The sequence below is a fragment of the Danio aesculapii genome, chromosome 6 (genome assembly GCF_903798145.1).
Source record: "Danio aesculapii chromosome 6, fDanAes4.1, whole genome shotgun sequence".
NCBI classification, from domain to species: Eukaryota; Metazoa; Chordata; class Actinopteri; order Cypriniformes; family Danionidae; genus Danio; species Danio aesculapii.
In genome coordinates, this window is record NC_079440.1 from 18535371 (window position 1) to 18551281 (window position 15911).

General features: G+C 36.0%; 2 protein-coding genes across 2 annotated transcripts in view; one reads left to right on the top strand and one right to left on the bottom strand.

Annotated features, from left to right (window-relative positions):
- Positions 1–93: 93 nt before the first annotated feature.
- On the bottom strand, positions 94–6420 carry ackr3b (atypical chemokine receptor 3b). Its single transcript, XM_056459709.1, has 2 exons — positions 6282–6420; positions 94–1911 (listed from the first exon to the last, which is right to left on the bottom strand). Exon 2 carries the CDS (start codon positions 1872–1874, stop codon positions 786–788), a length of 1089 nt encoding a protein of 362 aa, XP_056315684.1. The 5' UTR covers positions 1875–1911; positions 6282–6420; the 3' UTR covers positions 94–785.
- A 5452-nt stretch (positions 6421–11872) lies between these two features.
- The window catches only part of iqca1 (IQ motif containing with AAA domain 1), a 115190-nt gene continuing 111151 nt past the window's right edge, over positions 11873–15911 (top strand). The window contains exon 1 of the mRNA XM_056459711.1: positions 11873–12204. Within this exon, the coding sequence (XP_056315686.1) occupies positions 12194–12204 (11 nt within the window). The 5' untranslated portion in view covers positions 11873–12193. The remainder of the gene's footprint in view (positions 12205–15911) is intronic.

Below are 15911 nucleotides of genomic sequence, written 5' to 3' on the forward strand. Positions count from 1 at the left end.
AAGATATATCAAAGACATAATTAATAAACTCATTCTTAAATGTGAGTGTTTGTAGGTTAATTTGAAATCATACAAAAAAAACATCCTCAAGACTTCTCAAAGATACATCTTTTATTTAAATGGCACATTTCAGACATTACTCCAAAACACTGAAAATATACAGTGAGTATATAAATATAATTTTATTTACAAAACATTTACAAATAAATGCTGCTAGCATTGTTCCTGAAATGCACAACTTATCGCAAAAGTTTCATTTCCCACAAGCAAGCATACAGCGTAAGATCGATTTACAAAAGCTACATCTAATCTTGATTTGGACTTGTTTCTCTCCACCCATTTGTTTGGGTTTTTAATTTCTCCCTCCGTTTCACCAGACATAACTATACATTAATGAGTATCAAAACAAGCTTCTTAGCCTAAGCATGTTGGAGTCTTTCCGGCAGATGTAGGAAAGCCACAGATAATTGAAGAAAGGGTTATATAAGTCTCTCTTGGGGTTCTGGGATGTGACCTTTTTCACCAATTTCACACACAAAAGCCTAGCTACAGTTACAAGGCTAATACACTTACAAATCAAATCAATACAAGTGCTTCTCATCTATATCCGACGTAAAAAATGTACAAAAAGGCATAAACATTCTTCTGCTTATAAATGTAAGCAAACAGTTTGTATACAAAAATCAATTTTTGCGATGCCAAAATGTCCAGAGAGATGTACATGACTGTTCCCTGTTGATCTCTAAGCTTTGAACGGTTGGCGATGGTCAACACCATCAAAGAGTTTATAATGGTCCCTGGTTTTCCACCGCTGAGTATTCAGTCTCAGACACGTGTGAGGCATCGATAAGCCTAGCGAGGCCAGTTTTGGTGGAGTATTTGAAGATGAAGGCCTTCATGAGGTCGTATCGGTAGTTCTTGTTGATAAAGTTGTAGATGATGGGGTTCACGCAGCAGTGAAAGAGGGAGAAGCACTGGGTGAGATGCAGCGCTGCGTAGAGAGCATTCTCTAATGTGCAGTTGAATGGAAGCACATTGAGAAAGGCAAGAGTGTCCAGAAGCAGGGCTCCGTGGTAGGGCAACCAACACACTAGGAAGACCACAATGTAGGTGAAGATGAGGCGACGGCTGATGCGACGTTCCTGGTCAACTGAGGGATGGATGGTATTGGCCAGGAGCACGTAGAACACAGCAATGACAGGGAAGGGAATGGCAAAGCCAAGCATGAAGAAGCTCATTTGGATGCCAACCGTCCACTCCTTCATGCTTTCCACTGGGTAAACTGCTTTGCATACAATGGCGTCTGAATGGTCAGATTTCTCAGCCTGAAGGAAGTATATTTCAGGGAGGGCGGCAACGAGAGCCAACAGCCAAACTCCAATGCAGATTAGCTGCCTGGTTCTTCTCTTCCTCTGACTGGGGGTGTCTCCAAAAAGTTTCACGGAGAGATAGCGGTCCACACTCATACATGTAAGGAAGAAGATACTGCTGAAAAGGTTGACACTGAAGATCAGGTGTGTAATCTTGCACATGGCACCACCAAACGGCCAGTGGCCGAGCTGAAGCAGAGAACTAATGGAGACTGGAAGAGTTGCCACCACGCAGAGGTCAGCGATGGCAAGGTTGAGGATGTACAAGTGAGTCTCGTAACGTTTCCTCTCAGCTCTCACGTTCACCCAAACCACCAGAGCGTTGGCAGCGAGGCCAATGATGAAGAGGAAGATGTAGAGAACTGAGAGAGCGTACAGCAAGGCCCTCTGGCTGAAGGTGCTATGGCACACTTCCACATGGGAGACATTATCATCAAGAGTTGAGAAATTCAGTTCACCCAGTGCGTCCAAAATGTCATTGAAGTCATTCACGTTCACACTCATCTTGGTGCGTCTTTGTTATCGCCAGCACTTCAGTGACCTGAAACAAAAGATAGAGGCGGTTATGACATGTAGGCAGAATAAAAAAACATAGGCAGGGACCAATTAAGCACAGAGGGACAGAAAAGGGATAACAAAGAAAGTTTATTTTAAAAACACACATAATCTGAAACATCTCAAGCGCAGCAGGGTCCCTCGTCAGGGGGCAGGACATTGTACCATTTAAGAGGATCAATTACTGAATAGTTTTTGTGCATGGGTTTATTTCCCAGGGTTTCCCTGGGTTGTAAATAATTTAAATCATCTAAGATGGAAGAGATGATGATATATTGCTTGCAATAAATAAAATGAAATAAATTTTTCAAGTTTATTTAAATGTACTCTTTGTATTGAGAACAAGTTTCATTATATTATGTGGTGTTAGGCCTGTCACAATAATCAATATATGGATTTATCGCACAATAATCTCAATCATTTTTGTTGATGCAATATATATCGCCCATACATAAAAACCAATTCCAGCAACATTTTAGCTGATTGCGCAACATCTATCTCTATTGGAGGTGTCACTAGCTATGTTTCCATCCACCTATTTTTATGCGCATAAATTTTGAAAATGCGCATAAAAAATGTATGTGCATAACTTAGTAGGATAAACTCGATAAGAAAAGATGCGCATAAACTATGATGGAAACACTTTTCCACACAAATTTCAGTATGCACATTTAAAAAGGTCATGTGATTTTGTTATAAGAGATCATGTGATGATGAAAATGTGTACGAGTGGACAAACCACTGTGCTCCGCGTCTGACACCTTCAAATGCCACCGCGCGTTCACTGTGTGTCAGGATTGCCTTCTGAGGCGCAAGTCATTTATTAGATGAAGAAAAGATTGACGCAGCTTCTCCTACTGTAGCAAATTCAGTTTTTACTGTTGATATTTGGCGCCAGTTAATCAGAAAGTGACAATTTTGTCACTTGGATGGAAATGCTGCTTTATTCGCACGTCTTTAATGCGATAATGCAGTTTTGCGCACAAAGTTCATTCACATTTTTGGATGGAAACATAGCTACTGTCAGTATGATTAAAAAAAATTATAATATTTTACTATACTTATACTTTGTATACTATATTTACTACCTTTAGTATTTTACTATAAATTACTTTAGTGTATATTTATTTGGGTGTTTAACAACTGAAAATAGATCTGTTAGCAGATTTTAAATGAAATGTTATTAAGAATAACATATGATGTGTTCTTTGGTAGTAAGAGTGTACTTGCATTGCGATGATATTATATTATATTGTCATTCTGGTATTATAGAATGAGTAACATACAATGGTCTTAAAATGACAATAATATAGTTTATCGCAATATATTTTGGTGCAATATATCGTTCGACAAAAAATAGATATCGTGACAGGCCTACAGTATGTGGTGTAACCATCAAATAAAAAGAGCTAACATTTTTATCCACCTTGATTGTACACATTGTTATATTTATGTTATTCATATATGTTATTGCTCGGTCAAACCACATGACTTTTTGCAATATTAATGACCTTTGCCTTGTTTAAAAAAGTATATTTTTTCTGATATTTATGGTTCAAGACACAATCATCAATGTCAACTTGGTGGTTGGACCACATGACTAGGCCCACACGGAACCTGTGCACGTAGAAATCCGCAGATTTCCACAGATTTTTAGCCCATCATTGAGTCTATGTGTTTACTTGTGTAAATGTGTGTCAATTTACAGTTTTTAAATTAATTTCACTAATATTATTGTGGTATAATAATAGTAATATTAAAATGGTCATATGGTTTATTTACAATTCAGTTTGTAAAGTAATATTTTCTGTCTTTCAGTAGATATATTATATGAGAGACTTGCTTTGTTTACCAAATAAGTGGATCTAATTGGATTTGCATTGTAAACATTGAATAAAAGTTCAAAATGTATTAATATTTATTTCGTAAATTATGTTTTTAGTTATGATACTCCTAAAATCACTCTGCATAAGTGATTTTTTACAAAATTCTCCACACAAATAGCAAAAAATGTCCGCTGATTCTGTCTGGACCTACACGACTAATTTAGCAGCCACGTTTTATATAATGTACTAAATCATATTTAAATGTTACTTCATTAATTGTATGTCACATTTTCAGACTAAACTAACAAAAAATAAAAACAACAGTGCTCAAAGGCTGTGCTGTACTTCTGTACAGAACATAAGGTCTAAATGGCCAGCAGCGAAACTATAAAACTCAGATGGTGGAGCAAAGGCTTGTTGACAGAACTCTGCTGTCACGCAATGACCCAGTGAAAAACCAAGCAGATAACCATGGCAAACGGGAGGTATTTTGGCTATGCAAAAGGCTCAGCTCAAGCAACAGGCCAGTGTGGTGATCTTAGTGAGCAGAGTTTAGCCCTTCTGGAGGCATTAGAAACAGACTGATGCTCGATGAGAGTAAGGCAGGTCAGAGGCGGAGGATGGGCAGCCGCTGCGACACGCAGGGGTGAAAGGGTCTTTTCTCAAAAATGATATGCTCAGCTTGAGGACTGGATGCCAGGCTTTGAACTGACAAAAGCTAAAAAGAACAGAGAGCAGCCACACTGGCGCTCTGTCAAAGTTTTTCATTTACACTTACTCAAACACAGATGCACATGCGTCTCTAATCACACATTTTTGATCTTCAACCCCCAGGGCTTGCATAGTAATGAAAACACTGATGCATTTCAGTGCGCTTTTAGAAAGAATTCTCTGCACAGTGAAGCAGAAAAGATAAACACTCATATGCTCTTTTTTTAATATGTCATTTTTGAAGCACTCACTGAGAAGATTAAACAAAATATCAGCTTACAATTGGCCTGGCATTAAAAAAAATACAACTGCAAGCGTGCTGTGTTTTGCTAAAGAGCCATCAAGTGATAGAGTTTGTTTAGGCTTGTTTATTTTCATTACAAATCAACCCGCTGTTTTTGACCCCGGAACATGGTTAACGCCTGACCTTAATATCATTAAAGGAAACATGAGAAGAGACACAGCTGCTCTTAATGCATCCTGTGATCTAGAGTACTGCAAGATTCCCCTATCTCCTCCGAAACATACATATTTTACAGCTTTCCACTTTGACATCATTAGATTGAGGAGACAGAGAGGGCAGCGTAAACCTCTGACCTGACTTACCAGGTGCAATTGAAAAAAATCAGGTGCAATAAAAAGTGATGGTCCATTACAGACGGCCCCAAGCACCACAATCACGTCCCCTAGCCTTGTTGTAAAACTGCTGCGTTTACACTGCTCAAACACAGCGGCCCCTCACCTGATCTCACGGCCCCAGGCAGCGAGCACACTTGCCCGCACAAAGAGTTAGCTGTGCGGACACAGCGACTCTCCATTCAGTCCCTCCTTCCCCCTCTCTCCCTGTCTCTTTCACTTGAAGTCTCTAAGTTCCCTTGAAACTCAGTATTGTTTCAGTCCAAAGCGTTTTGCAAGCATAGAAGAGAAATATCAGCCATGGTAAAAGCATGCAATCTTCACTGTAAGTGTAATTGCGAAAAAGGAACAAAAGCAATGGGGGTAAAACAAATCTCTTGTTTGGAAACTGGATGGAAAATATTTACCATGATGAAATTATAGAAATGTAAATCTATTCCTTTACATAAACTTACAGATTTGTGTGCACTGGAAAATAATAATCATATAGCCTATATGTGTGTGTGTGTGTGTGTGTGTGTGTGTGTGTGTGTGTGTGTGTGTGTGTGTGTGTGTGTGTGTGTGTGTGTGTGTGTGTGTGTGTGTGTGTGTAAAATTGATTTTGTCTGTCTTAACATTTACTGAGATTAACCAGCAACAAAAACTGCTCATCATTAAAATGTAGTCCCAGATCCACAAACATTTCATAAAACAGAATAAAACTCTATACCTCAATCATAACAACCTCGTTATTTACATGAGTGGATTCACATGAATTGATTTTTTCAAAACAAACCGAAAACAGTTATTCTACCTAACCATATTCAAGGCTCTACTGGTAAAATACACTTAATATCTGCATTCTCTAAGCTAAAACAGTATTCGTTTATGTTACATGAAATATTATTGTTGGACTATGGTATTTAAAGGGACAAATCCGCGGGATGGCACACTGCTAATCTTCACATCTCCAGCTGAGAGTTTCAGGCTCGGTTAATTTGTCTTTAAAAGTGCCTTTTAAAAGTGTAGAATCAAAGCAAGTTGGCTTTGGGATCTAATTTAAATCTGATATCTTCTAAACATCTTAAAGTATTGAAGTATAATCCTACAGTATGGTCCGATACGAGCGCAAAACAGCTGCATTTAAAAACAAATGCTCTCACACAAATAAACAGACACGAACAAAACGGTAAAATGAACTTACGATGTGTTTTGGTGCTCCTAGACGTTTAAATCAAGCCTTTGGTAATGGGATTCCGATGCCTGGTGAAAATTTCAAAGTCTTGTGGTTATCCGTACGAGAGAGATGATGGCGTGATTGTCCCTCTGCGCTCTGACTGCACTTGCTCATATAGTGGTGCGAGTAACGCCTCCCGAGGCAGATCGGAAAAGTGAATCACTCAAGTTTCTGTCTAACAACAATGTGGATGGCGGACGTGCGACACATCGGATTTCCACTCCCATTTTAAATAGCAATGCACACAAAAAAGCTGTTGGAATAAGAGAATAAGCTTTTGTGTTTTTGTTTTCGCACGAAAGTTGTTTAGAAAAATCAAAGCCGCATACTGTATCCATGCGAAAATTTCATTGACGACTTGTAAGTCTTTCACAGTTTCGCAGGCTCACTGTACAAATATTAGCATTATTTATTGCCTATTTAAATAAACAATAGGTATGTTTGCTCTATTTAATCTACTTTTGGTTGGGTAACATTTTGAAATAGCCATTAGGCTACTATCATTACTTTAACAAAAATATTTTGCATTGCTAACATATTAAAATTCACTTATTAGGCTAATACATAAACATATAATAATACATAACTTACAATATCTAATACATAAATTGATATTAATGTCATTTAAATGTACCAGTTGATGTTTTATTATAATGTTATTATAATAAATATAATGTTATCATTATTTACAGAGCTCAGCGTAAGTGAGTACACCCCATGTTCATTAATTTATTCATTATATCAGGGGTCGCCACAGCAGAATTAACTTATCCAGCATATGTTTTATGCAGTGGATGCCCTTCCAGCTGCAACCCATCACTGGGAAACATCCATACACACTCATTCACACACATCCGAACAGTTTAGCTTACCCATTTGACCTATCATGCATGACTTTGGACTGTGGGGGAAACCGGAGCACCTTGAGGAAACCCACACGAACACAGGGAGTGCATCCAAACACCACACAGAAATGCCAACTAATCCAGCAGAGGCTCGAACCAGCGACCTTCTTGCTGTGAGGCGCCCACTACATAAGTCTAAGTTTGCCAAAAGCAAATCTCTCTTCATGGTGCTAGAAAAAGAGATTCAAATGTATATAAAAGTGACTTTTAAGTCTAAAAATAAAAGCAATTAGAACAGTTAATATTTGTTCCTCCTTGAAAATTTTTCCATAAAAATGTTTGTATATATGCAACTCCTGAAAGTGCATTTATCAACTCTGAAAAATTTAAAAATATCTGTAATATATTTATATGTAATATAATATGTTTATATTTATTGAATATATTCAATCTGATAATTGTGTACCATCTCCTCTGTTTTATTTATTTATTTATTTATTTTCTTCTTTTCTCATTTAATCCTTCTTGTTAAGGAATGTGAAGTGATTTTGTTGTATAATAAAACTGTACATTCTGTTTCTTGTTAATAAAGCAAAAAATAAAAATAAAAAACGTGCCATCTACACCCCATTTTAAAAATTAATATTTTTATCTATTTCTCAGTGAATAGGCAATGTATTTTGGTGCATTTAAACAAAACATATTTATTTAACGGATTTATTAAAATAATTTTTTACTCACCAAACATATTTAGAAATCGAAAGATGATTCAAATAAATTACAACCTACAAAATTTTAACCAAACTTTTCAATTAGTTTTGCTTCTCTTGCTTTTTCCTCTTTTTTAAATTTCTATTTAATATTTTTCTTTAACATATCAATTTGGGTGTGCTAGTTTTTGGACTGCTATCATAAGTTATTTTGTTAGATAAGCTCCAGATTTGGCTTAAGTACTAAGTAATCTAATGTACTGTATATGCACACATATAATATTAAAAATATGAATTTAAAAGATAGATTTATTAGATTTATTACTTATATATGATGAGCACTGTAGCTAAAGTTTGTTAATGACTACTAATAAATTAAAATATTTCAATTATTATGTTAATCGTTAGAATTATTTGTACTCTATCAAAAGGATTGAATGCTAATTTTAGTTTGTGCTTCAAGATTAAGTATTTTGTAAAATGTGGCTTGCCACATGCTGTAAGTTGTAACAGGTGAATTTTGTTTTGTTGTTACTTTTTTCCTTTCCCACGACTGTTTCATTCTTTTTGCATCCTCTTGGCAATTCCTCAAAGACTTCCAGGCAGCATGCTAAATTTATGCACGAGGAAGCTCACCTGTTCCGAATCTTCAGCTGGCCTCTGTTTAGCTTTATATTATCTGGCAAACGGCCAGTACCTAGTCTATTGTATGTGGCTCAAGCAAAAAGGAAATTTAAATGAAACATACTTAAGGATATCAATGCAATCTTGATGAGAGTTACAGTAAGCACTATAAAGTGATGTATTTGATTGTAGAAGCATAAACACTAATAGTGCATTGATCCAACTGCAAAACATGATTTGGCTTCCTCTGGCTATGTAAGGATGCTGATGGAAATGAGATAACCAAATGAATGCAACAGTAACCACAACATTACATGGAAAGTTTTAAGCCTTTTCCACAATTATTTTTTGATTGTGTGAGTAATTTGGACGGAGATGGATCAGGTTGCTCGTTCATGTAAACAAATGTAATTAGCCTTAACACCTGTTTGAACAATACACCCCAACAATCCACCTCTGAGATGGACAAATACACTTTTAGCACATGCGCACGTACAAAGAGTTTCTCTCATAACAGTTCCCACATTAAAGGCAATCCACAACAGACTAAACAACTGTTCAGTGGTCTCTAGTCTGAAAAGACCATGCAGGGTTGAAACCATCAGGTCTTTTTTGTTTGAAACATGCATAGAAATACAGGAGTTGAAAGACATTTGTTTTTAGTTAAGGGCGTAGTCTGGTAAACTGAGACCTGTTCTAAATTAAAGATTGTTAAAATGGTCTTTCCATCTTATTAAGTTTTCACTGCAGTCTTTTCTTTCAGTCTGGAAGGCAAGAAAAGCTTTTCACTAAATAACATTGGTTTTGGATTAAAATACTTGTGTGGGCGTCTATAAAAATGTCTAATTTTCTTGACAACCTCATTGTTGACAGTTTTATTAACAAATTGCATCTCAGAGTGGAGCCAATAAGGAATTATATGCATTAAAAAATAAAACTAAAAGTCATCAAGAACATGTTTTGGTTTCCCAAAAGGAATTTCACACTTACTGAGTTGTTTGGAAATTACACACTTGGTTGTTATTCATTTTGTGTTCACATTATAAGTATTAAGTGTTAACCAAATAAAATAGAATAAATTAATATAAAATTTATGTACATTTTGCAATGGAACTTACCAAATTAAAAAAAATACTCATCTTTTCACCAATCTCAGTTCCTTGTTGTTGTTGTTGTTGATGATGTTGTTGTTGTTGCTGTTTTGATGAACACTTGGCTGAAAGTTTTCCCATTTGCACAAATAAACTGCATAAAGAGCAAACACATCAGAGTTTAAATAGTTTGAAAATAAAATTGTTCCACTATAAATAACAGTTGAAGTCAGAATTATTAGCCCCCCTGAATTATTAGCACACCTGTTTTTTTCCCCCAATTTCTGTTTAACTGAGAGATTTTTTTCAACACATTTCTAAACATAATAGTTTTAAGAACTTATCTCTAATAACTAATTCATTTTATCTTTGCCATGATGACAGTACATAATATTTTACTAGATATTTTTCAAAACACTTCTATACAGCTTAAAGTGACATTTAAAGGCTTAACTAGGTTAATTAGGTTAACTAGGCAGGTTAGGGTAATTAGGCAAGTTTTTGTATAACGATGGTTTGTTTTGTAGATTATCGAAATAAAATATAGCTTTCAGGGGATAATAATTTTGTCCTTAAAATGGTGTTTAAAAAAATTAAAACTGCTTTTATTCTAGCCGAAATAAAGCAAATAAGACTTTCTTCAGAAGAAAAAAATATTATCAGACATACTGTGAAAATTTCATTTCTCTGTCAAACATCATTTGGGATATATTTAAAAAAGACAAAAAAATTCAAAGGGGGGCTAATAATTCTGACTTCACCTGTATATTATCAAATATGTAAATATTTAGTTAATGTTAAATTTTCTCCATGGAGATGGGGAAATATTGGGGACCATGGGCAACAAAGTAACGCGGGGTAAAATGTAACATGGAGTTTTAAGGTATTTGCTCAGGGTTAACTATGGCATGCTTCCGAGGTTTTCACCACAGTGTCGGCAGACATCTTGCTGCCAATTATTAAAATTTGTTTGCCAAAATTTGGATGAGAAACACAGGAGCAACAATTTTTGCAGCATAAAAGTTTTTTTTTTTTATTATAGTGAATTTTTTTTTTATTATTTAAAAGAATCTGTGAAAGTATGTAAGTTAAATCTTATATTGTTGTGATTACCGTCTTCTAGGCTAAAAGATGGAGCTATTTTGAATGATGAAACAAACACAGAGTGACTGCTAGCCAGTTTTGAGGAAAATACAACACAACAGGGTGTTACAATTAAGCCACACACTGTTGGAGACCAATTAAACAAAATAATTGTTGAATTTTTAATGTAATGTTGAGAACTTTTTAAATAAATTGTTTTTTAATAGAAAATATTTTTTAATAGAAAAATATATATATATATTCTATTGCTAATACTACAAATAAATGCATTGTATAATAATCCAAATAAATTCATATGTGTTTATCCACTAAATAAATAAACACACATACTTTTCTATGTAGAATAAAAAAATAATTTGAGGTAAGTACTGGGGAAATATAGCTACTTTTTAAAGTAAACTAGATTTAAATTCATTGTTTGAAATCTGCCTTTTTAAGCGTGTTACAACTAACCCACTATCTGAACTACTTGCCCCACAGGTGGGGTAAATAGTAACATTTATACTCCTGGCATTTTTGGCAATACTGCACAGAAACCATAACCAGTGTTTAATTGTAGGAGAGGCTTGTGTGTTGTTGGTAAAAAAACAAATGGTTTGTCTAACCTCATTACTTTGTTCATTATTTGGCCAAAACCAAACAGTGTTACTCTGTGCCCCGCTCTCTCCTTCCCCCAAAAATACTCTTTTTGTGTGTATTTTTGTTTTAAAAACTATTATCCTTGGTGGGGACCACCAAGAAGGTGGGAGACAAGGACAAACGATGCATCAATTGAAAAATAAATTTCACACTGCACTTTCCACAGTCTGCGTTTACATACCTGCCCACATGGTCTTTTGACTATTGAAGTAAAACAATATGTCGCAGAGAAGAGATAAAGGCGAAGAATATAGCCAGCTTCCAAAGTGACATCAATTATTTCAAAACATGCTGCGTCAGAAAAGCCCTTCCAAATTGCTTTGTTATCAAATAGGCGAATTGCATTCATACATTGAATGAGCTAAGCTACGCAAGCGTGGCGTTGGGTTGAGTTGTTTTGCCCAGCGGGATGCCAAACAAGAGCTTGTTAGTAACAGAGGCTTGACATGCTCGTGGCTTATCGGATAAGATAAGAAATGAAACCATGAAAATGAACGGCTAGAGCTCTTATTAAGCGTTAGAATCGCATTAAGTGTTGTGGTTGATAGAGTATTGAATTCCGTTTTTAACTAGATGCCTTCTTTCAGAAGCAGTGAAGAGGCTTTGATCTCGTTGCCATGGCAGCTGTCAGAAGCGCAGGGAGTAAACCAGCGGCTTGCTGCAGCCTGGCTGGCGCGAGACTTGTACAACTTTTGTTATAAATGCTTAACTTATGACAGCTAATCATGACTTTCCGCTTGGATACCTTACTTCGTTTCGTTTAACTATTTTAGTTTCGAACGCTGTGGCTTGCTCTTATGTTTTCCCCTTTGATATTCAAATACAGCACTTTCTAAACTAAACTGGGGCGCGTAAAATCACTAAGGATGTCGCAGAGGTGAGTAAAATCTGTCCTTTTACCTCGTGCACGACATGGGAATGTTGATGGGACGATGCCACAACCACGTTAATGTGTATAAAATCGTGTAACGTCTTTGTGAACAAACTGGAATATCTATAGATCAGCTCTACAGTGTTCAGAAAAGTCTGTATAATTTTAGCTCGACATGTCAGAATTTTTAGAAAAGGGAAGGTGGAAAACAAGTTTTTTTTTCTTTTAAAAGTCGAGTTTGGAGGGGAAAACGCCTACTGGGAGAAAGTTCACATTGTTTTGCAGTTCCTATGACAACATACTACCAAAAACCAGTATTTCTGTACTCAAATAGGAGCTAAACAAATCTGCTTTGCTGTAGGTGGTGGCGATTTTCAGTCACTGAAATAACACCATTACACTCTTTAAAATAAAAGCTCTTTAATGATCGTGGATTGTTATAAGAAGAGCTTTTAATATCTTTGGACCTTTCAACAGAAGATTCATCTTGGAGAAAGGGTTCATTAGATCAAAATGTTCGTCATTCTTCACAAAAAGAGGGTTTTTTTCTTTCACATTTCTTGGCTATTCAATTAACCTTCAGCTGAGGATTAAACGGGGGGTTTCAGCCAAAAACAAAACAAAATGCTTGTAATTTAACATCCTCAATTCAAGATGTGGCATTTTGTTTAGCAGAACATTATGGTTGTCTAGGTAAAAATACTTGGTGGTTTATAACATATAAGTCAAGAGCTACTCCAAAACAAATGTAATAATTACATGTAATATGTAATGATTATGTAATAATGAAAAATTACAGACAAATGAATAATTATAGACAAAACACATACCAGTGTCTCCTGACAATACATTAACATCTTATGAATTCATCTTATGAGGGCCGTTTGTATCGAAGTTGATATTTAGCTGCACCATGTTGGTGTTTCGTAACATCTAATTTTTACGAGGTGGGTTGTTAGGCCAACGCTCAACCCCCCACCTGGAAGGCCAGGACATACACACATACACTACAAACAATTTAACTTACCCAATTCACCTACAGCACATGTCTTTGGACTTTGGTCTTTGGACCACGCGAACACAGAAATGCCTACTGACCAAGCCGGGACTCAAACCAGTGACCTTCTTGCTATAAGGACACAGCGCTACCCACTGTGCTACTGTGTCACCCCTGCATGTATATCATTTATTCAAAATCTTTTCGGCTTAGTCCCTTTATTAATCTGAGGTCGCCACATTTCACCTATACCACATGTCTTTGGACTTGTGGGATAAACACGGGGAGATCATGCAAACTCCACACAGAAATGCCAACTGACCCAGCCGAGGCTCAAACCAGAAACCTTCTTGCTGTGAGGAGATCATGCTAACCACTGCGCCACCGCGTCATCGTTGCATTTAAATATCTACTTACTATTTTAACTTTTCTCTTTAGTCAGATGGGTTCAGGTAGTACCTCTGTCCTGCTGCACTTCTGCAAAACTCAGCATCACAAGCAAAATGACAACCTTGTGTCATATAATATATATCGACCAATCAGTGCGGTTGTCAAGGCAGAATTTCAAGTGCAACCAATCATTTTAAACAAAGACATGGTGAATCATTTAAAGAAATTAAAATGTTAAGTTCAGATAACTTAAAACATTAATTAAAAGTTTTTTTTTTTTTGCTGCCTAATGATTAAGTTAATCACACCTGTTTAAGTTTTGATGCCAAAATTTTAAGTAATGTGAAGTTCTATTCACTTAATATCTTTAGTAATAACAACAGCAGGGTTTCCAGTGTACAACACACACATCATCTTTCTCTTTTATTAAAAAAAAACAGATTTAGGGCATATGTAAAGTATATTTTAATTACCTAAGTACACATTTTTGACTGAAGAACCTTTTGTTCAGTGGTGTTTTGGTTTGTTCCATGAGTGTATTTTTTATAGTGCCATCAATGCCACTAAAGAACCTTTATTTTAAGAATACAAATTTCTAAATGCAGAGCTTTTCATTTATTGCAGCACCACTGCAGAGCCTGTCATCACTAAAAAGACATCAATTCATAAGAAATTAGCTTGTTTTTAGAATAATTTTAGCCTATTTTAATGCTTGGTTTGGTATTTAAAATCATCTTAAGTCCACTTTGAAAGCTTATTAGAGCCCCCTAGTGGGCCCCAGCTCTTTTGTTGAGAAAAACTGATTTAGTAGAACTGCACCTGTTGACAGTACTGCTAAAAAAATTGCATTTTTCTCATCCACCTCATGGAACATCCGTTAATCACTGCAGGTTTCTAATGAATTGCAGCACTTCTGCTTTTGTTATCTGCCATATTTCAGATATCTCTAAGAGGCGCCTTTCTATTTTATTGTAAATGCTCTTTTACAACCAGCCTCCTAACCTCCTCCCACAGCTCCTCCCAGCCCCCCATCCCACTCTAACTATCCCGTCCCCTCCTTTGATTTTGCCATCCCTACAATTTGAGTAGCTCTTGGCAGTGCTAATGCCCAGAGGGGAACAATACTGTATGGGCCCATCAGAATAAGAAAAGAAGGTGGTTTCACCCTCGCCATGAACTCTTTCAACAGTCACAAAAGAAGCACCCACACGCAAAGAAGTCAAAGAGGTCAGAGGACATCTGTGGAATTCATGTGTATTCAACTTTAGAAAACGAAGAATGGAGAAATAATGTTTGTCAGGGGATTTCTTCTATTATGTGGCTTAATATGCTGACTTACGGTGAATTCAATGTGCATTCTGCGGTTTCCCACATTCAGAGTGCGTGGTCAGACGTTGGCGGTACTAATTTTGGCCCGAGGGTCTAAAAACTGAGGGTCGGGAAAATTTTCCCAGAGGGCAGTTGCTCTCAACAGGTGTAATTAGGCCTGTCAGCAAGTACTACTGCATGTCTCTGTTGATTGCATTTCAAAGACAGATTGAAATGGAAGGACATTAAAATTTTAAATATGGAAAATATCCTATGAATTACAATATATAGACTTAAATAGAGCAGTAAATTGATCTGCTTTTTGCAACAACAACAAAATAACACAACTTAAAATTAATTCTAAATTAGTACACTATAAAACTGCTTTTCAAATAACAAAATTAATCCAATTATTTTATATGTGTGAAGACAATTGAAGACATTTGTTATTTAGACTAGTTGTCATCTACTGAAAATATCTTCTGAATGACCACAATTGTGTTTAAAATTTGAAAGAACCTTACATTTTTCAGACCTTAAAGGGTTAGTTCACCCAAAATTTGAAATTATCCCATGATTTACTCTCATTCGATGAGGTGTATATGGATTTTTTTTTTTTAATCTCTTTGCTATTTTAATCACTACATTGGCAACAGATGGGTGTCTTTATTCAACATTTTTAAAAAATGCCAAAAAAGACCACCCATCCATTATAAAAAGTGCCTCACATGGCTCAGCGGGGTGAATACATGCCACTAGGCATGAGACGATAACCGTTTTCAAGGTATACCACAGTTTGAAAAAGTCAAGGTTTTAAAGCAGCCATAATTTTCTGTTATAACATTCCTGCGGTATATGTATGATTTTTTATTACATCTTTTTTTTTTTTTTTTTTATGGCAACAGCACCTCTAGCAGAAAAAATATCCAAAGATGCTGTTTGAAAATGTAAAGAATTCTGTGTTTTTAAAACTAATGAAGACAGAATGATATGTTTCCCTCCAGAAATGCTAATAAAA